Source organism: Rhinatrema bivittatum, chromosome 1 (genome assembly GCF_901001135.1).
Source record: "Rhinatrema bivittatum chromosome 1, aRhiBiv1.1, whole genome shotgun sequence".
NCBI lineage: Eukaryota > Metazoa > Chordata > Amphibia > Gymnophiona > Rhinatrematidae > Rhinatrema > Rhinatrema bivittatum.
In genome coordinates this window covers 389433232-389454242 of record NC_042615.1, presented here as the reverse complement: position 1 = coordinate 389454242, position 21011 = coordinate 389433232, and the positions used below count along the sequence as shown (strand labels likewise).

Below are 21011 nucleotides of genomic sequence, written 5' to 3'. Positions count from 1 at the left end.
GCACACTTAGAGCCAGATTTTCAAAGCTTTACGAGCGTAAATGGCCTTACGAGCGCTGGGCCTATTTTATAAAGGCCTGGAGACATGCGTAAAGCCCCAGGATGCGGCTGAAGTCCCGGGGGCTTTACTAAAGGGGCGGTCTGGGGTGGGGCCAGAGGCTTCCAACACAGCAGCCATTTGCCGCTGTGTTGGAGGATCGCGTGCTGGTGCATGCAATCTGTGCCTACCTCCAGGCAGGCACAAAAGGAGATATAAGAAATTGGGGGGGGGGGGGTTAGAGTAGGGCTGGGGGGTAAAGGTTAGGTGAAGGGGTGGGAAAGTTAGTTAAGGGGGAAGGGAACAGGGGAAGGCAGCATGGGCTCGGCGCATGCAAGGTGCACAATTGTGCACCCCCTTCCATGCGCACCGACCCCCGATTTTATAATGTGCGCACCTGCACGCGCATGTTATATAAGCGGGTGTACATGTGTGCGTGCCGGTCTTAAAATCTACCCCTTATATTGGGGCTCTTTTTGGTCATCCCTTAATTTTACACTATGAAATCCTTATTTCTAAAATGCCATATATATATATATATTTTACAGCTTATGTAGAAATGTACTACATCCCCCACAAGACATAAAGCTACAGCGATAGGAAGTATAAGAAAAGTATGAGGTAGAAAAATATTTAGAAAAGTTAGGAACCAGCCAGTATTTTTAAGAGGAGTGAAATTTTTTTTTAACATTTTTTTTTCTTTTTCTTTGCCTTTTTTGTTCTTCCCTTCATCCAGTTTCTTCGCTCCCCTAGGCCGATGTGGCTTGGGGATCTTCGCTGGGATCGTGCAGCACTGAAAGCTCCTCTTAGTGGCCTGGCATAGGTCCAAGTCACTGAGGCAGGGGTCAAGTCCCAGATTCTTAGCACCCAGTATTCTAGCCTTGGAAGTAGTAAGGTTTAAGAATCAACAAAATTTAGTTCATAACTGAAGGAAAAGCAAAATAGTTGCCTTTTGCTGTGGGTGTTTTATTTATTTATTTATTTAACACTTTTTTTTATACTGGCATTCGTAGGACACATCATGTCAGTTTACAAGTAACTGAGAGAGGAAATTACAATGAACGAGGAAAGAGGGCTAAATGGATAATATACAAAAGTACAGGTGAAGAGAGTCAACGAGCAGAGTTACCACTTTGCATTCATGTTAGGGTTAGATAAGCAAGTGAACTATAAACAATGTTAAGGAAGCATGTGCACTTAAGAAGTTAGCATATGGAACTTATTTACAGTATGAAGGCGGCAAGTGCACGTATGTACAGATAAATGCTGGTGCAGGGGGGAGGAAAAGAGGGGAGGGAGCGAGAAGGGAAAGGAGAAGGGAAAAGGAGCGGGGGGGTGGAGGGAACAGGGGTACAACAGAGCGAGGGTACTTTCAGGGAGAGATTGCTAGGGGGTGAGAGGGCGTGGTAGGAGGAGGTTGTGGGGCGCTAGGGGAGGGAGGAAGGGGGGTACAGGGAAGGTATAGGGGAGGTCAGGGAGAAGGTAGATAGGCTGAGCGGGAGCTGAGGTGGTTCAAGGAGGAAAATGACTAGGATTGGGAGGAATTGGGGTATGCCTGTTTAAAGAGCCGTGCATAACCTAGAAAAACAATCTGCTTAAATTTAGGGATGGTTACCTTCAAACTGGCACATGTTTATTGGCCTACGGGCATGGATGCAGAAATTTTATAACACAGACACGCGTATGCACGCAAGTTATAAAATAGCCTGACCACGTCCACATGTGCGCAAATGCCGCTTCTACTGCAGAAATCGGGAGATTTTAAAAGGGGCATGCACCAGCACTATTCCTGCTTTTACCAGTTTGTCCCCATTTTGCCCCTGTTGAGAGACCTCCCCCAGTTTAATAGCTTTCACTCCCCCAGTTATTCCTAACTCTTAAAAACCCACAGATCTATTTTTCTTTTTAACTTGCACGTCAATCATAGCAGAAGTAAAGTTGCACAGCAGCGGGCCTTGCTGCATGCCGGATTGTGTAAGTATTTATGAGCACATCTCAGGTTCACACCCTGAAACGCTCATGCCCAGACCATGCTCCGCCCCTTTATGAAATCTTCTCTGTGCACACGAGCCCGACATATGCGCGCATTCCCTAATTAATGTGCGATAGGCTTTTAAAATTCACCTTTAAGAATGTAAAATGTTCCTTTTGTATCTGTAGGCAAAGTACAGAGGGGGCAATAATCAAAAGGTTTTAAATGGGCAAACTCATGTTTGCCCACATAAAAATGGGCTTTGATTATTGCTTGCCTATGTACAGTGCATATGTCTCCTTATCCTCTCTACAATGGGCATGGAATTCTGAGGAACATGCCTCAGGGCATAACAATTGATAAAGCTGCAGACCCACCACAGAACAATGTGGATGGTTTTTCTGCTATCTGGAGCCTGTATTTTGTATACCTAAGTATTAAGCCATCTTTGGGTCACATCTCAGACTGCTATTTTATGTATTTATTTCTTATTATTGTAAACCATTGTGATGGTTTTTCCAATATGACGGTATATAAAATTTAATAAACTAGAAACTATAACTTGCTTTCACTAGGAGTATTTCTACAACCCTATTTGTAATCCTGATCCTCCAAAATGTTCATGAATGATCAGAATTGAATTATCTGTATAAGGCAGCTGTGTGTTTAATGTAGTTGTACTTACATACTTTAGAAAAAACATGTAAAAAAAAAATCACATTTACAAAATACAGGAATGGAAAATAGAGATTAATTTGTCAAATATTCTTTAAACAGTCAAATTTTTTTTATTGATTTACAACAGTTGACGTTTTTTGGCCTGTTACTACTTTTGCTGTTTTAAAGGTTAAAGACTTCCATATTTGCACAGCAACTCACACTTTTTCTGTGTTTTTAATTGCAGTTCACAAGATACAGTAGAAATGGGTGCACTGCAAGACTGCAGTAACCACATGTTTCATAAGCCATGAAGCAATAAAAAAATTTTTAAAACTGGAAGGCAAACAAGCAAAGATAACTGGAGTTGCAGTCTAATCAATTATTTTCAAATAAAATTAAGGCAGGAGCACTTAGACAAGATGATAAAATGAAGGCATCTATGACAGAGCATTAACACAACTTTTGAAAAGCATTTGTAGGCCACTATTTGAAACAGAACAAAACTGACATTATTCTAAGACTGTTTTCTTAAGAAAAATTTAAAAAAACACAGTAAAAGCCCCAATTAATGCTTCCCTTTAATCCTTTATTAAAATGTTTATTTTATTTTTATACATATTTTTAATTTTTAATGCACTAGCAGTCTACTTCAATGCCTAGAAATACAATGCTCCTACTATGGAAACATTGTGTTCAGCAATACTAGATTTGGTTTATACTATGCACTTGGGTGTATTATGAAAAGGAAAATTGGTAGTCCCTGATTCTTGTGGATACCTTCCTTCACTTAACTACCTGATTCAAACATCACTGTTCAGCATATGCATCCCACATGGCAAGGCTTTATGAACCAGAAGAGAACAAATCACTCATTTAGGGGTGGATTTATCAAAATGCGGTAAGTACCGCATACGATAGCAAAAGGGGTGTGCTTTATGCTAATATAGCATTTATTGCAATTTGCACTAATTACCTGTGCGAAGAGCGATACCATTTCAGATTCTGCGATAAGTGCCAGACCTGTTGTATTTCCTGCATTCAACCACTGGGGGACCATTTTTAATGGTTCCAGACACATGAGAGAGAGAGAGACACAGAGACTGGCCATAATATCATGGCCCATAGGTAGGTATTTGTATCCCTATGGTAGGCCCACCTAGTAACTCGAGGAAACTCACTCCAAGATGAGATTTGGGCAAGGTTGTCTCAAGCTACAACCTTGCCCAAATCTCATCTTGGAGTGAGTTTCCTCACTCCGAAGGCCAGAAAATCTTGACAAGAGACCACTGTTCTGTTCGTAGGTGTCACGTAGAATGTCAAAGTGGCCCCTAACCCCCTACACTCTTACCTAATCCCCACCTCGAGTTACTAGGTGGGCCTACCATAGGGATACAAATACCTACCTATGGGCCATGCTATTATTATTCTCTCTCTCTCCTCTGAACCAGTCAATTCAGCTGAAATAGGACTTACAGGAGACATCGCAAATGGCAATGCCTCACGCAATCCAAAGAGGTGTAGTTAAAATCAGCGTTACGGCTATGCGATAGCTCTTTGCAGACAGGCTAACCCAGCCCACTCTCCGCCCCTAACTCCCCCTATTTTCTGAATTTGCATCGCACCATACGATATGGTGTGATTGCATGTGGTAAACACGTTTTCACATGCGTTAACGGGGCTTTTCGCATGCGAAAACGCCTTATCGCATTTTCAAAAATGACCCCCTTAGATTGCCTAAACTGCTTGGAAGATGTGTGCTGGGCATAAAAGGGCCACACCCTCTGGCTCAGTTCACACAAGAATTGTATTAATAATGCATTAGCCTGTCATGTTTCTTACATAATCGATAACATATTCCAGATTCTGTTAACTCTACAATGCAGAACACCTTGCAACATCTGCACTGTTTGCCCCCTCTCCCCACATCAGGTTTTCTTTCAACAACTCCTCTCCCTTCCTTTTGCTTGCTCAGCCCTTTCTCAATAGCATATGGCAAAGTTGTCATAAATTTGGTGCCAGGGCTTAATTTGTGGGGGAATTACCTGGAATGCAGTTCAGCCACTTCTCTTCAGACTTACCGGCTCATGCTGTAAAGTGCACTCAACCGAGTGCGCTGTTGGATGTGTGTTTTGGATGCGTGTCCACAACCCCTTATTTGTTTAGCACGTCCATAACGCATATCCAAACCACCCCCCCCCCCAAAAAAAAACAAAAACTAATAGTGCTCATCACATGCAAATGCATGTTGATGAGGCTATTAGTAATTCGCCCCAGATACCATAAAAAAAAATGTGCGCCCGATCCACACATTTTATGCTCAGAAATTAACGCCTGCCTCATAAAATTGAGCGTCTGTTTTCTGAATCCGCTGCCAGCCACCTCTCCTGCATTTCTGGGTAGGAGATGCTAGGGACGCTCTATTGTCCTTAGCGCCTCCTTTTTATCGTGACCCCCCCTCACTTAAATACAGTATCGTATGCTCAGGAGAGGTGGCTGGGCATGTGTTAGGAAAGCAGACGCTCAACACTGAGTGCCCACATTCCTGCGCACTTTACAGTATCAGCCTACTAAGAGGCAGAGCAGCAGGGATGCTCCCTTCCAGGCAGCCTGCAGGGAAAAATAGTGGTAGGGGGAATAAAGCAAGCCTGGATCAGACAGAGCAAACAGCCACTTTGTTCCCTAATCCAGTCTCTCTGCTTGCTACTACAAATATCATACAGGGAAGAAGGATACTGAAGCAGACATGGCAGAGCAAAGAACAGACACAAAAAGAAGTTGAATTAGCAGACATTTGAAACTTATGAGCTACAGTGCCAGTCATCCAGGCTTCAACCCTACTTTGTGTCTGGTACCCAGGGCCCAAAGAGGCTGAACAGAACCAATGGTCTAAATTAGTTTTCGATCTCCTGCAGAAACAGAGCAGAGCTGTTGGTGGCATGGATCATTTATGGGTTCCCAGACTGCAGAAGAAGAACAGAGAGTGTTGGAGCTGCTTAGGCTGAGATGGAAGCAGCCACATGACATTGATTTTTATGCAGTTTCCTGGCACAATTGAAGAGGCCATTAGGGACAATGGCAAAGGACGAAGAGACACAACATGAATGCATGTTGTGTCTGCTTCTGCTCCTACCAGTTGTCAGTTTCCTGGCCCTGTTGCTCTTTACCTTGCTGGCTTCACAAGCCCTGCCACCTCTGCCACTGGTGACCACGTAAGGGGAAAGGGCAAGTAATGGAATTGGAGGAGCTGTGAGTTGTGTTGGGGGGAGAGAGAGTGAGGGGATTGACGATCTGGAATGTGAGGTAGGAGTGAGACAATCAGAGTACAGAGGTGAGTGAGGCAATTGAGGAGCAGGGATAGGGGAGAGTAAGGTGGTGCTGCTCCCTTTAAAATATAGGACTTACCATACTGGGTCAGACCAAAAGGTCTATCAAGCCCAGTATCCTGTTTCCCAAAGTGCCCAATCCAGGTCACAAGTACCTGTAGTTCCCATAATCCTTATCTCAGGGATAAGCAGTGGATTTCTACAACTTCACCTTAATAATGGTTTATAGAATTTCCTTCAAGAACTTGTCAAAACCTTTTTTAAATACAGCTGCACTGTTTTTACTACATTCTCTGGCAATGAATTCCAGAGCTTAATTATGGGTTAACTAAAAAAAATATTTTCTCTTATTAGTTTTAAAAGTGCAACTTAGTAACTTCAGTGGGTGATCCCCTAGTCTTTGTATTTTTTGAAAGAGTAACAACCAATTCACATTTGTTCCACTCCACTCATTATGTTATTGACCTCTATCATATCCCCACCTCAGATGGCTCTTCTCCAAACGGAATAGTCCTAACCTCTTATACTTTGCTCATAGGGGAATCATTCCATCCCCTTTTACCATTTTGGCTGCCCTTCTCTCGCTACCTTTTCTAATTCTGCTATATCTTTTTTGAGATGTGGTGACCAGAACTGCACACAATACTCGAGACTGAGCCATACAGAGGCATTATGATATTTTCTATTTTATTTTCCATTCCTTTCCTAATAATTGCTAGCATTCTGTTTGCTCTCTTGACTGCTACTGCACACTGAGCAGAAAATTTCAAAGTATCAACAATGATGCTTAGATTCTTTTCTTGAGTGGAGACTTCTAATGTGGAACTTTGCATTATGTAGCTATAATTTGGGTTATTCTTCCCTAAGTGCATCACTTTGCACTTGTCCACATTAAATTTAATTTGTCATTTGCATGCCCAGTATCCCAATTTTGCAAGATCCTCTTGCAATTTCTCATACTCCTCTTGTGATTTAACAACTCTGAATAATTTTGTGTTATAGGCATTGTTATTGTTCCCATTTCCAGGTCATTTATAAATGTCTAGAAACAGTTGTCCCAAAACAGATTGCTAGGGCACTCCACTATTCATCTTTTTCCATTAAGAAAATTTACAGTTTAGCCCTCTGTTTTCTCTCTTTTAACCAGTTCCCTAGCCACAATAGGACTCTGTCCCCTATCCCATGACTTTTTAATTTCCTAAGAAGTCTCTCATTATGGACTTTGTCAAATACTTTCTGGAAAGCCAGATACACTATTATCAACTAGCTCACCTTTATCAACATCTTTATTTACACCCTCAAAAAAAAAATGTAGCAGATTGGTGAGGCAAGACTTCCCTTGGATACATCCATGTTGGTTTTGTCCCATTAAACTATGACTATCTTTATGTTCTTTCCTCCCCCAAGGAGCAGACAACAGAATATGCTTTTGAATTCCAGACCTTCCACTTGTCCTTTCTGTGAAGGTTGAGGAAAGCAGGTCCTGCATGCCAGTCTGATCCCTGCCCACCATGGCAGAGGATAGCCAACTAATTTCAACAGAGTATCTGTGCCTTACTGATCAAGGAAGGGAGATGCTGGAGAAGATAATGTTCCAGCAAGGGGAAATTAATGACCATCAAGGATTGGGGAAGATGACCACTGGATGAATAATGGGAGGGATGTTTGGGATGGAGAACCAAAGCAGAAAGCAGAACAGAGAGAAAGGAACCCATTCTCTCTCCTCTCCCTTCTCAGTGACATTTCATCTACAACCTCCAGTTGGTTCTTCACCCATCAGTACGTATTGAGCATTGCTGAGGGCTGGGGATAGAGGATCACAGGGACAAAGAATGTGAAGAGTGTGTGTCACATATGAATGTGTGAGAGAGAGTATCTGTTTAGGACTTCACACCTGGCCCTGACCTCTCCTTCTTACATAGGCCACAACAGTCTAGACCTGTTCCCCTCCCACCTCCTCTTCCCAACCCCTTCCCTATAATTCCACTTGCTTTTTGTCCAAAAAATTAAGCAGTGGGTGGGGCATCGCTTTGGCACAAGTTTGAAATGAGAGAATGAGGTGAAATGCTTCTTGAAAACATTTGTACCTAAGTAAGACAAAAGGGAAGCTGGAACCTCCCATATCTTTTGTTATACTGTACACACCCCTATAATGATATATGTTCCACAACTAAATTCTCATCTTCAGCTCTCTTGGAATAAACCACAGTCTTGTTACATACAACTCTGAGGCATCACAACATGGCTGCCAGGCTAGATGCTTCCTGCCCTCATGCAAGCCAGATTGCAGAATGTGGGGAAGGGAAAATATGAGGAGGATAAAGGTTAGCAGAGGGGCCAGAAGACATACCCAGGCAGGCACCAAAGTACCTTTCTTTAGTCAGTCAGTTACAGGAGATTGTAAATACACCCACAAGAAAACACATTCTAAGGATAAAGTTATGTGCCAAGGAAACATAATGAAATAGCTGACTCTCTTTCCCAGTCAGTCTGGTCTTATTCTAGGTGCCTATCTCCAGACTCAGACATGCACAGAATGCCCCTCCAGAGAGAGACAGGAGTTTTGGGTAGATTGGGTGAAGGACTTAGTATGGACCTATCTCCAATTGCCTGGTGATGATATACAAATATGTTCTTCAGTGTGTTTAGTGTAGATGAATTAGTAGCTAAAATCTCAATAGTCTTCTGAGGATCAAGGTCTCCTTTCAGGAAGAGAGAGTTATTAAAACTGAGATCCAGCTAGTGAAGGGCAGCTGAATTCAGTTGATCTACCCAATGGTGTGGCCTAACGGTAGTCCAAGGTTGTTAATTCACTAATTATTTTCTGCTGTAATAAAAAATACAACAGCTATTAGGCAAGACAGCAAGAAATATGGCAGTCATTGAGAATTAGAGCAGCATTTCACACAGAAATAATTCATGAGAAAAGACTAAAAACGTTAGGGCACTAGCAATCTAGTGGATGCCAAACATAAGCCTTTATATGGCAGACCACCATATGCCAACAACTGGTACCCTCTAATTTGACTTTCTTCTCTGTTGTAGGCTGCCTTAAATCTGTTTGGAGATTATGTCATTCTATCATATTATGGGCAAAAAAGAGAGCAATTGAGAGATGCACCGAGGTACATTTTAGTTTGGTCTGGCATACACATATATTGGACTGTAAAAAGAGTAATGTAATGGGACCAATTAGCCATAGCTATTCTACACCTGAAGCAAAATGTTTCCCCTCCCCCTGTTTTGCTGATCCATCTTGAGAATAATGATATTGGCTTTATAATAATAATAAAAAAAAAAAGCATGGAGCAAACCATCAAAATTAAAAAAGATTGGATTTATCAGTGGTCCTTGTTTAACGGCACTGAGATTGTTTGGTAGGTGTATATGGAAACGTGTGAATGAGCACACAGCAGGAGCCAAGAGTAGGACAGAGATAAATTGGAGTTATGAAATGTGTTACAAAACACAGGAGTCTAACCATAAGACACAACTTTGTTTTCATAAGATTGTCCAGACAGGATATACTTGCCCAATAGAGGTCTGCACCTAATAAACTCACTTTGATTTAGTTGTTTGGAGGCCACAGTTAGCCAAGGTTAATGGGAAGTGAAGATAAGCAGGAATCACTATCCCCAGTACCTGAATCATTTTATTAACATATTAATAATGTTAATGTGAGGCCTATGCCCTAAGGATCTTCATCTTCAGTTTTTATTTTATGTTTCCTATGAATTTATCAGTGTTTACTACAAAAAGAATAAAGGTTGTATATACCTGGGAAAAAGAAGTAATTTTTTTCCACTGATTCTCTCCTTTTTTTTTTTTCATTTATTGTAATAAACATTGACAAATTACTAGGCAAAATAAAATAAAATCTGAAAATGAATGTGTCTACCTATGCCCCGTCTCTTCAGGCATCATTTGGGTATAGTTTCCTGCTAAAGAAAAAGTCCAAGATTTGATGTTACCACTGGTCACATTGGGGTCAGGACTGATCAAGAGTAGCAGGCCCTACTCCTTTTGCCTTCCAGTAACAGGTGGCGTTGTCCAGGTCAAGACCCCTAAGAGGAGCAGCCTCTTGTATACAAATCAGGACTACAAAAGGAAAATTTGAAGTGTTGTGAAGTTTGCACCACAATGGACAGCGATATAGTTGAATAAGCTGCTGTTTGTGTTGTTTGAATTAGCTTATTGTAATGCTAGATAAAGTTGGTGCTGTGGCCATTTTCTACACACTTGCCTCTGAGTGTAAACATGTGAATTATTCTGCCCTGTGTATTGGAAATGCTGGTAGGGGAGGTGGGGGTCAGTTTTCATAGAAAAGGAAGGAGCAGGAGAGAAGGGTGGATATGGAACAGTACGTTGGATTATGAGTGCATGTTCTGCGCTGGTACATCACTTACAACAGAACACGCAATGTAATGCCCCAAATACTGTCAAATTACTTTCTTATGCAATACTTTTGCTGAGAACATGCAGACAAAACAAATAATTGTCACAAAGATGGATGAAGACTGACAGCATTACTTCAAAATTAAGAAAAAATAATTATATAATTTTGCCATGTATTTTCATACTCAATACCAATCATTAACCAACATAGGTACAAATGAAATGTGGCACTTTTTTTTTTTTTTATTGAAAATTCATATTTGTCAAAAGAATTTCACAAATAAACAGAAAACTGAAACTTTCATGTTCTTGGATGGTGGGCTCCTTAATGCTGGGAATTCCCTTACCTACTGTATACATTAAAAGGTCAAATGAATGCATAAAAATTAGCTCTTTATGCACAATATTTGCGAGTGCATGCTGTTTTAAAAACTGCAATCTACATGCATAAATCAGGGTCCGTGAACAAATGTATGCATGTAAAAAAGGGGCAAATCAGAGGATTTCCACGCATAAGTTATTTTACAACCTACCAAAGTGATGTGTGCAAGTCTTTTTACTGCTCAATATCTGGTGTAAGTGACTGGAACAGGGCCAGTGCAAGGGTATTAGGCACCCGAGGCGAAACGTCTGCCTTGTGCCTGCTTCCTCCCCCCTGGTCCTGGCTCCGACCTCATTCTCTGAGATGCCACTCATGGCCTACTGAGTGCCTGCTTTTCTCAGGATGGGTACTGCTCGCAGCCCGCCAAATTTGGTGCTTCTCTGGGTCGCAAGTAGGATGGTGCTGAGACTCTACTCCTCTCAGCCGTGAGCAAGATAGGCTCTGCTTACGGCTATAAATGGCTGCTCTTCACTGCCCCCTAATAGTTGGTGCCCTAGGCAACTGACTAGTTCACCTATTGGGACGTACCAGCCCTTGATCGGAATCATCTTAAAAATGAAAAAATGACTGGGTTGGGGGGTCTGGGTGAAATGAGGTGATTAGGCTGAAGAACCAGGAGGGACTTCACGAGCTGGCGATGGACTGGGTGAACACGTGACAGGGGCAAGATCTGGCCAATGCCATTTTGGATTATGGCACCAACTGAGTCCAGGGCTACAGGGCCCCCCCTGACCCTCAACTTTTGCAGAATGGCAAATTTAAAGGTATTGGGGCTTGGGAGGGGGGGGGATCTGGGTTGAGGGCCACTAGGCCTCCGATGATTATCTTTAGCCATTTGGGGTAGGGGGCTCTACCAACCTACCTTTATATAATAAAGGGGAGCGGGCGGGCTTTCTATTTGGAAAGGGGATTTGAACAATAAGGAGCTGGGGGCAAGGGGGATGTCATCCCGCAGCTGCTTTTACTTTTATTTTTGGAATTTTTGTTGCCAGGCTGACTGGATTGGTGGCCCTAGTGTGGGTGGGTGGGAGGGAGGGGGGTCTAAGAAAACCCCTGGTGACTTTTGGTATTCTTTTAGGGGCTGAGTTCTTGCTCTGTATGACCCTTTAAGGTGATGGTGGCCCTGTGCTTTGGGGGCCAAAGTCATGCCTGCTACGGGCCCCTGTCACATTGTTTTGTCTTGCGGACTTTTACTGCAAGACAAAACAATACAGCGATACTGCCACAATTGTTTTGTTGTGGGTGGGGCAAAAATATTGCAGGAATGCAAGGGAGGGGTCCCGAGATATGGGGCCCCTCTCTCAATAGTGAATCTAGGCCTATAGATTGTAAGCCCTCTGTGAATCTTTCTTTTATTTATTTATTTATTTAGGGAAATACTTACAGTACCTGAATGTAATCCACTTTGAAGTGTCAAAAGCGGAATATATATCAAATAAAAATAAAAAATCCACCAACTTATGCATGTAAAAGCCAACTTATGGAGATAAGAGCAATTAATTAATCCAAGTAAAATCCACATGCGTATCCTTTTAAAATTTGAAGTAAAAAAACATGGGTATATCATTTGCACACACTTATCTGGCTAAATTCCAACTTATCCGGCTAAGTAGCACCTTATCCAGGTACGAAGCAGCACTTATCTGGCTATATTCCAATTTATCTGGCTAAGTAGCAGCGGGTACTATTTAGCCGGATAAGTCTGTCTAAATAGCACTTTTTGGACTTATCCAGATAAGTGCTGCCACTTATCCGGATAAACTGGCATTTATCTGGATAAGTCTGAACTTGCGCGGCTCGTAGTTTTTACATGCGTGAGCATTTGTGCACGTGCATGCACTCATATTTTATAACCTACACATATCGTTTACGCACAGGTTATAAAATACTGTAGCAATTTTGCGTCCATCCATATGCACGCATAAATGGGCACACTCGAGGAGGTCTGAGAATTATCCCCCTAACTCTATCCCTGTATTGTTGCACCTAGGTTTACTCTGCATAGTACTTCATGCACTATGCCAAAAACCTTGCCCCCCCCCCCCCAACAAAAAAAAGGGAACCCAAAAACTGGGCCACTTATTCACAATACACTAAGGGCCTGATTTTCAAAAGCATTTACACGCTTAAAAATGGGTTTTACATGTGTAAATGCACTTTATGCATGTAAGTGGACTTTTGAAAATTGCTACTATATATAACATTGAATTGTCCATAGGATTTACCTGCATAAGTGCGCTTTACGCAGGTAAATGGCTTTTGAAAATTGTTACAATAGTAATCATATTTACATGTGTAAACCGTTTTGAAAATTACCCCCTAGATGTGTTGGTTGTGAGTGCACATGTAGTTTGTGTGATTCTTGTTGTAAGCTGTGGGTTTTCCCTGAGACCTAACACTGCAGGTTTTGTTTGAGAGCTGCATTAGACTGAATCCAGGGGAAATGAACAAAGCCCTGTGGGATGAGGAGTCTGCACTTACTACACTGAACTTGCACATTTACTACAAACAAGGCCACGCTGGGACTGATGAACAGCTAATGCAATACACAAGTTTTCTGTCTGAATTTCAAAATGTACACGTTAGCTCACAGTTTATCCCTGCAACAGCTTACTAGTATGGCAGAGATTGTTTAGTCTGAGTAAAGCCCTGAGGATATTTGTCATGCATGCAAAACAGAAAAAAAAAAATCTTATAATGGCTCTCCAAGTCTACTTATGTGATTGCACTTGTTTTACAACTGTTTCCCCATCATTTTCTACACAGCACTATCATCCAACATGCCCACAGAGACTGGGGCGGCATGGCGCTCAGACGTAATATGAATCTTCAGTCTTCTGGAAAATAATATTTTAAACACTTTTACAGAATTCACACAGTGTCTTTAAATCGTAGGACCTGTTTTGGTCTGCCCTCACCTAAATGCTTAGCCCTTTTTTCTTATTCTATTTCCAGTGTTCAAGCTCTTTTCTTATATTAACATTATTTTCTTATGCAATAGGAATATTTTTCTGACAAACAGAACATGTCATGTCTCTCCCTGGCCACCTTATTTATCCACCATTCTTGAAGAAATCCAAAATAAGAGAAATTGACAGGAATATTAGACATCTCCGTGGACATACTTCATCCTCTATGCTGAAATTGAAAAATCTACTTCTCTATAATACAGAAAAGTTACAGTAAATTGTGCAGTCACACTGAGGCTTACAATTCAAGATGAAATATGCAGAAACCAAACTGCAAGCAAAAAGTGCACTTTTTAGTTTAAGGAGACTGTTAGAACAGCTGAACAGTTGGTCAAGTTTTCTGGCTAAGCTTTATAAAATGATAAAGATATGGCTTATCCTATAGTTTTTTTGGTTTTAGTTACTGAACATAGCCATTTTAAATTTGTTCTTACGCTTTTTGAAATTATACAGTACTTCCCCCTTTTTAGCCAGTTTTGCTTCCTTATCAGAAGAGCTTATTCCTACCAAATCTACTCCATTTCCCATTGGAAAACCTGTTCCAGTGAAGGGATGATTAATTTGGCAGTGGCCAGCTCAACTCACCTCAGTGTAAGATGGGACAGTCACTGAGTTCTAGCCAAGGCTTTGCCTTTAAATATAAATGTTCAAATCTAATCTTTTTTCTTGCTTCCCTTAGTGCAACTGTTTCTTCAGAGCATGGCCGGAAGAACAAGACTTCATGGCTGATATCCTGTGATAGGCATTCTTTTGGCACAAATACCTACATCAGTAATCAATGGTAGGAAATCTCCTCTCTCACCAACAGCTGACTTTAGCATCCCATAACTGTCCACATCTGAGCTGTGCAACCCATGACAAAGGCACAAGCATATTAAGGATGTCAGTGTCTAGTGAGACAGCGGTGGTAACTAATGCCACAGATGCCCTCCCTATATTACCACCTCAAAAAAATTAAAACCAATAAAGCAAAGCTTTTTTAAAATTATTTTACTTGCTTGATCATGGGCACCAGTTTCTGCTAAAAGTTTTAGCAAGTCTTCCAATAGGTTTTAGTATCCGAGACAATACCTCCTGAAACAGCATTCCTATCAGTTAGTGAGGATGTCTTTGAAACACACAATTGGTTGGAGCACATTCCTATAAATTGGTGCAGTTACATTACAACAAACTCCCAATTTCCATGACTTCTGAATATAGATAAAATTATTTTATAAACACAACTAGATAGCTGGGGAGCAGAAACTTCTGATGAGAACAGGATACACACCTCAGCAAATTAAGTCACCTGGTTATGCTTTGTACGCTCCTTGTGTGTGGTTTCATCGTGCTTTTCAGTGACAGTGCCCTAGGCAGGGGAGTTTATCCTCTCACGATTGCTCATGCTAGATGTCCTAAGCTGGTGGGAAAGAGAAAAAGCAACCAGCCGATAAAGTCTGGTGCCATGAGCACACTCACTGTCAGAAACTGCAAAATAAACCAAATATATTTAAAAAAGAAAAAGCATTAGAGCTCTTTTTTTTTTAAGAATGAATCTTAGCTAACTGGTAGCAAGATTCATTGGGTTTGCTGAAGCTGGCTGCTTATTGGGCAGCAGAAATCTTCCATATAACAATAAATACTTTTTGTCCCTCCCTGCATCTAACAATAAATACCTGACATTCTACTTTGTGTTTTTCAATGTATGCAAATATCTTTATTGCCTAGCCTGCATGTGAATGAGCTACAAACTGCAGGCGGCTGGGAAGATTTTCAAGCTCTGCCGAAGGAAGCAAAAGGTGAGGATATAAAAGTCTCTTCTCCTTTCTGCCTCCGCTCTTTGGTGGATTTTCTGTGTCATCCCCAGGTCTGCTGCTCCTCAGCGCCTCCCGCTTTGCATGACAGAGTCCACACCTCGTTGCAGCTAGTCAGCCTCCCGTCTTTTTAACGCTGCCCTTCTGCTTCTGTTTGCGCAGGTGAGCCTCGATCTCGTGGCGGAACACCAGCATCCCCAGCTGGCCATGGGAGGCCTCGTTCATGGCCTTGGACTGCATGCACATCTTGTATTGCTCTGGGGTCAGCTCGTCCATACACTGCTTCTCATGCCAGAGGTGGAAGAGACCACGGACGGGTGTTCGGACCACAATCAAGTTGCTGTGAAGGTATTTGCGGTAGAGGTGCACATCTTCTCCTCCCCAGCCTTTGATGTCCAAATCAAAGCCACCTACCGCAAGGGAAATTAAATGAAAAAAATGTGCATTTATTTATTTATCTATATACATACACAAGCACAAATTGAAACATCATTAAAAAAAAGTGTTTATGGTATCAACCTACTGAGAACCCCTGAGCATCATGATCTTTTTAAAGTTTCAGTCTGGTTCTATTCACCATGCAATGTAATTTATTCTCATGCGCAGCAGAAGGAAAGGGAAACTCATTAGGGATGTGAATTGTTTTTCTGATCGATGAAAATATTGTACGATATTTTCTAATCCGTCAAGTATCGGGGAGATCCCGAAAGCGATAGGAAAACCCCACGAAATTTCCGCGTGGTTTTCTTATCATTTTGGGGGGGGGGGGGAAGAAAGGGCGCACAGAAAAAAAAACCCCAAACCCACCCCAACCCTTTAAATCTAATTATTTAGAATTCCCCACCCTCCCGACCCCCAAAAACTTTCCTAAAGTACCTGGCAGTCCAGCGGGGGTCCCGAGAGCGATCTCCCGCTCTCGGGCCATCTGCTGCCACTAATCAAAATGGCGCCGATGGCCCTTTGCCCTTACCATGTGACAGGGGCTATCGGTGCCATTGGCTGGCCCCTATCACATGGTAGGTGCAATGGATGGCCCGCGCCATTTTTAAGATGGCGCCAGCCCTCCTACTCCCATGCCCCTACTGTATATAGTCTACTAAGGTAAAGAGCAAAACAGGTGAAATTTTTCTCCACATTTTACTTAGCCAGCAATCATACTGCTTCACATTTATTGCATGTCTCTTTTCACCCACCAGTTTCCTCCTGCTCCTTCACAGGTTTTGACTTCAGCCCAGGACCTCAGGTTTTGACTTCAGCTCAGTCAAAACCTGAGGTCCTGGGTTGGGATCCTGAGTCTTCATTTGCAATAGGATTTTTCTCCTGTTTTTACACCATCTTTCCTTCCTCCCCAAACATATCTAGTCTGGTCACTGCAGCGAGGGCAAGGAACCATCCACCAGAGTTCCAACTGAAACCCTCCAATCTTGGCCCTGACATTGGCCACTAGGTCTCACTCTTGAGCAACAACCATGACTCTCTCCTCTAGGCAGCTGTGAGCGCTGCATTTGCAGCATCCCCAGCCCCATCCGAGCCAGGGATCAAACTAGGAACTTTCCACCCGTGGCTGCACTACTGTTCCCCCAAGAAAAGCAAGGGGAACTTAGCCCCAACACAATACCTTCCCTCTTCCTTCCCACAAGAACCATGAGGCACAGCACCCTATCCCTTTTGCTAACTTTACTCTCCTTTGTCCACATCCTCTACCCAGCACCAGTAACTCTTCTACCCCAGCCCTCCTCCCCACAGCTCTCTCATGCTCTTCTCCTGCCCCACCATAATCTCTCAAAAACCCATCCCTGCAAGCCCAGTCAGCACTTTCCCCTTCCCCTCCCCAGATCCAATCCCAGCACTCTTCCCCTCCCCCCCATCAGGCTGAACTTCAGTTTATTCTCTCCTTCTCCCTCCCTCGGGTAGGCCACAGCCACCTCTGCTCCCTGCAGACCGGCACTGCACCTGACCCGACTGCTTACTGTTTGGCACTGGGGGACAGAGGAAAGGCAGCGGTTGCCAGGTCAGAGGCTCCTCAAGTCATCATGCAGCGTACTGAGGCCCGAGATCCCGCCAGCTTAAGCTTACTGGCACAAAAAGCAGAAATGCCAGGGAGGAGGGGTCCAGCAGAGGCCATGCAGACACAATTGAACTGAAGGAGGAGCCAGCAGTTCAGCCTGGGCCAGGCCTCATGACACATACAGCAGCACCAGCAGTAAGCAGGTTATTCATTGTAATTTACATGCATTTCTTCAGCCAGCCAAGCCAATACCTTGTTGCCACTGTAGTTATCTTGCATTTGGATAGGCTGGTTGGCTGAGGAAACTGTGATTCGTGCAGGGCCTGGACGCTGGGTGGGCAGATATACTAATGTACTTGCAAGGAAGGGGCAGGATCAGATGGCTGCAGTTCTAGAGGTGGAGGGCTAAAATCTGGAAAAATTCCAGACATTTTAGTCCTTTCAAAATCTTTCAGATATGAAGCAGAAATTCAGTAATGGCTGGAAAAAAATCTGTACTATTGGCAATCTTTTATAAAAGACTAAAAGACTGACAGGATGGTTAAACGGTGAGGTGAAAGAGGAAGATATAATAGAGCAAACTGACAAAGAAAAGAGTAACCAATCACTGGGACCAGATAGTTTACAAGCAAGCCAGAGTTCTAAAAGAAAGAAAAATGAAATTGTAAACTTCCAGTACCAGAGGACTGAACTAGACAGCATAATGACCATTTAAAAAAAAGGGTTTCAGGATAGATTTGGGAAACTATAGATTAGTGAACTTCATGTTAGTACTGGGCAAAATGGTAGAAGCTATTCTGAAGAACAAAATTACTGGCCATCTGGCTAAATAGATTAACGGGGCAGAGCTAACATGGATCTAGCAAAGGGCTTTCTTGTCTTACAAATCTGTTAGATTTTTTTGAATGGGTTAATAAACCTGTGGACAAGGGTGGGTTGATTAATAGAGTGATTTTTAAAAGGCATTGGACAAAGTCCCTCCTGAGATGCTCATTGAGATATTAAAGAGACATGGGATCGAAAGCAATGTCATATTGAGGATAGGTAACTGTTTAAAAGACAGGAAAGCGAGAATAGGACTAATCATTTCTCTCTGTGGCTTTTTAAATTACGCATTGGGGCAGATTTTCTCAGGTTACGCGCGTATGTTACGCACATAGCCTTTGAAAATCTGCCCCTGTGCGCGCCGAGCCTATTTTGGTAGAGGTTCGCGCGCCGGCCAGTTGGCCAGCAAGCGCAAGATACGCCTGCTTCAGGCAGGCATAAGAAATAAAATAAGGTAGGAGGAGGGGATTTAGGTAGGGCTGGGGGGTGGGTTAGATAGGGGAAGGGAGGGGAAGATGGGGGGGACCGAAAAAAGTTCCCTCCAAGGCCGCTCCGATTTCAGAGGGAACGGGGAAAGCCATCGGGGCTCCCCTCGGGCTTCAGTGCACGCAAGGTGCACGTGTGCACCCCCTTGCGCGCGCCGACCCTGGATTTTATGTGCGCACATGTTATAAAATCGGGCGTAGATTTGTTCGCGCCAAGTTGTGCACAAATCTCATCTTTGAGTGAGTTTCCTCTCTCCGAAGATCATCAGATCTTCACAAGAGACCACTGTTCTGTTCGTACATCTCACTTTGAATGTCCAAATGGCCCCTAACCCCCTACACTGATACCTAAACTTCACCTCGAGTTACTAGGTGGGCCTACCATAGGGATATAAATACCTATTTATGGAGAGGACATTATGGCTAGGCTCGCTCGCTCTCTCTCTCACAAAATGCACTAACACCTTACCACCCTATAACACAAGCTATCGCACAACTTAACGCTACTGAAATAGTTAAACCCAGCCTCTTTTTCGGATTTGCATCGCACCATACGATATGGTGCTATCGCATGCATTAAGCCCTTATCGCATGCAAAAACACCTTAGCGCATTTTGATAAATGACCCCCTTAGCCGGATAACTTTAAACCTAATTGGCTTTCTTTGAATATCATTGGTTAAGATTAAAATTATTGAAGTACGTGTACCCAAATAACTTGAGGCTTAACCGGCTATATTCTGTAAAAAAAATAAAAATAAGGCAGTGTGGGCCGATAGGCCCAATTCACTGACTCCCGCCCCATAAACAGTTTTGATAATACTGTATCGAAGAATAGTCAATCAAACTGAATAAATAATATATGGAAAAGGAGCCCTGCCAAGCTGAGACCCCACCGTCCCAAATTTAACACACAAAAATCTCTGGGTGTGACTGCTGGCCTCCTCTTCTCCCCCTCACCAAATGCCCAGTTGGCAAAACTTAGATTTGAAAACTCCCTCTTCTTCCTTCCTCCCGGTACCTCTGGAAACCCCTTTTAGCCGTCAGGATTGCAGTGCACTCTGAACATTCCTGGCAGCTTTCAATGTTGCTTTGACAGTTTTTAACATGCATGGTTTTTGTTGTACCAATAGATAATATACTATATAAAGCATAATTTTGCATATCATTAAGTCAATGGCACAGATTTTGTATTAACATTAATGTAAGCTAGCAATCAAACGTTAAGAGCACTATTGACATGCATTAAACTCCTGCATTAGATGACACAGATGTTTAATGTGCATTGACACTTGCATTACAATTAACATACTTATGTACATTAGCCCCTTAATTAGTCCTCAATCCATGCACTCATTCAAGTTTCTTTGCAGAAATCATAGATTAGAATTATTCACTCCCAGACCTACCAATAAAATATTTGAGGCTGGAAAACCACTAGGATCGTCTTTTTGCCTGAGGGCAGGGCTGGCCTGCCTCTGAGATAAAGTTGGACGGGCTAGGGCCTGGGTGGCCTACCCTGTTCTGACACCTATGCAGTGCTGCCAACCCCTACTTGAAGGAAGTCACTAGATCCACTGTGAAAAGTCTCCAGATTGGGCAAAAAGTAGCTATTCGTTTTATTTATTTATTTAAAAACATTTACAGCCTGCTTACAGTGAACCACCTCCTTAGAAGGTCATTTTCAAAGGAGTTATATGTATAAATCTAACATACTATCATACCAATTTTCAAAAGCCATTTACGTGTGTAAAGTGCATTTAAGCAGGTAAATCCTTTGGTCAATTTAATGGCACATATATGGTAGCCATTTTGAAAAGCCCACTTACATGGGTAAAATGCATTTCTACATGAAAAACCCAATTTTAAGCATGTAAATACTTTTGAAAATCAGGCCCTTGGTGAGTGTCTCCTTCTCTGACTTGGCTAACAGGGACAGTAACTTTTCAACAGCTTCGCAGGCTTGCATGTACGCGTGTATGCCGGCTAGCAGCAAAGAACGCAGCCATTAAATAGCATATGCACAAATAGGCCCACATGGTATGAAACAGGCGCAAATGCCACCTGAACCACATAAGTGAGGGAATTTTATAAGGGACACCCGCCAATGCAATTACTAGTTTTCCCAGTTGTTCCAAGTTCGCACAGTTAAAGGATAAGTTAT

At 42.6% G+C, this 21011-nt stretch overlaps 1 protein-coding gene across 1 annotated transcript in view; it reads right to left on the bottom strand.

Annotated features, from left to right (window-relative positions):
• Window positions 1–12969: 12969 nt before the first annotated feature.
• The window catches only part of CSGALNACT1 (chondroitin sulfate N-acetylgalactosaminyltransferase 1), a 331308-nt gene continuing 323266 nt past the window's right edge, over window positions 12970–21011 (bottom strand). Inside the window, 1 exon segment of the mRNA XM_029601670.1 lies at window positions 12970–15940. Coding sequence (XP_029457530.1) covers window positions 15645–15940 — 296 coding nt within the window. The 3' untranslated portion in view covers window positions 12970–15644.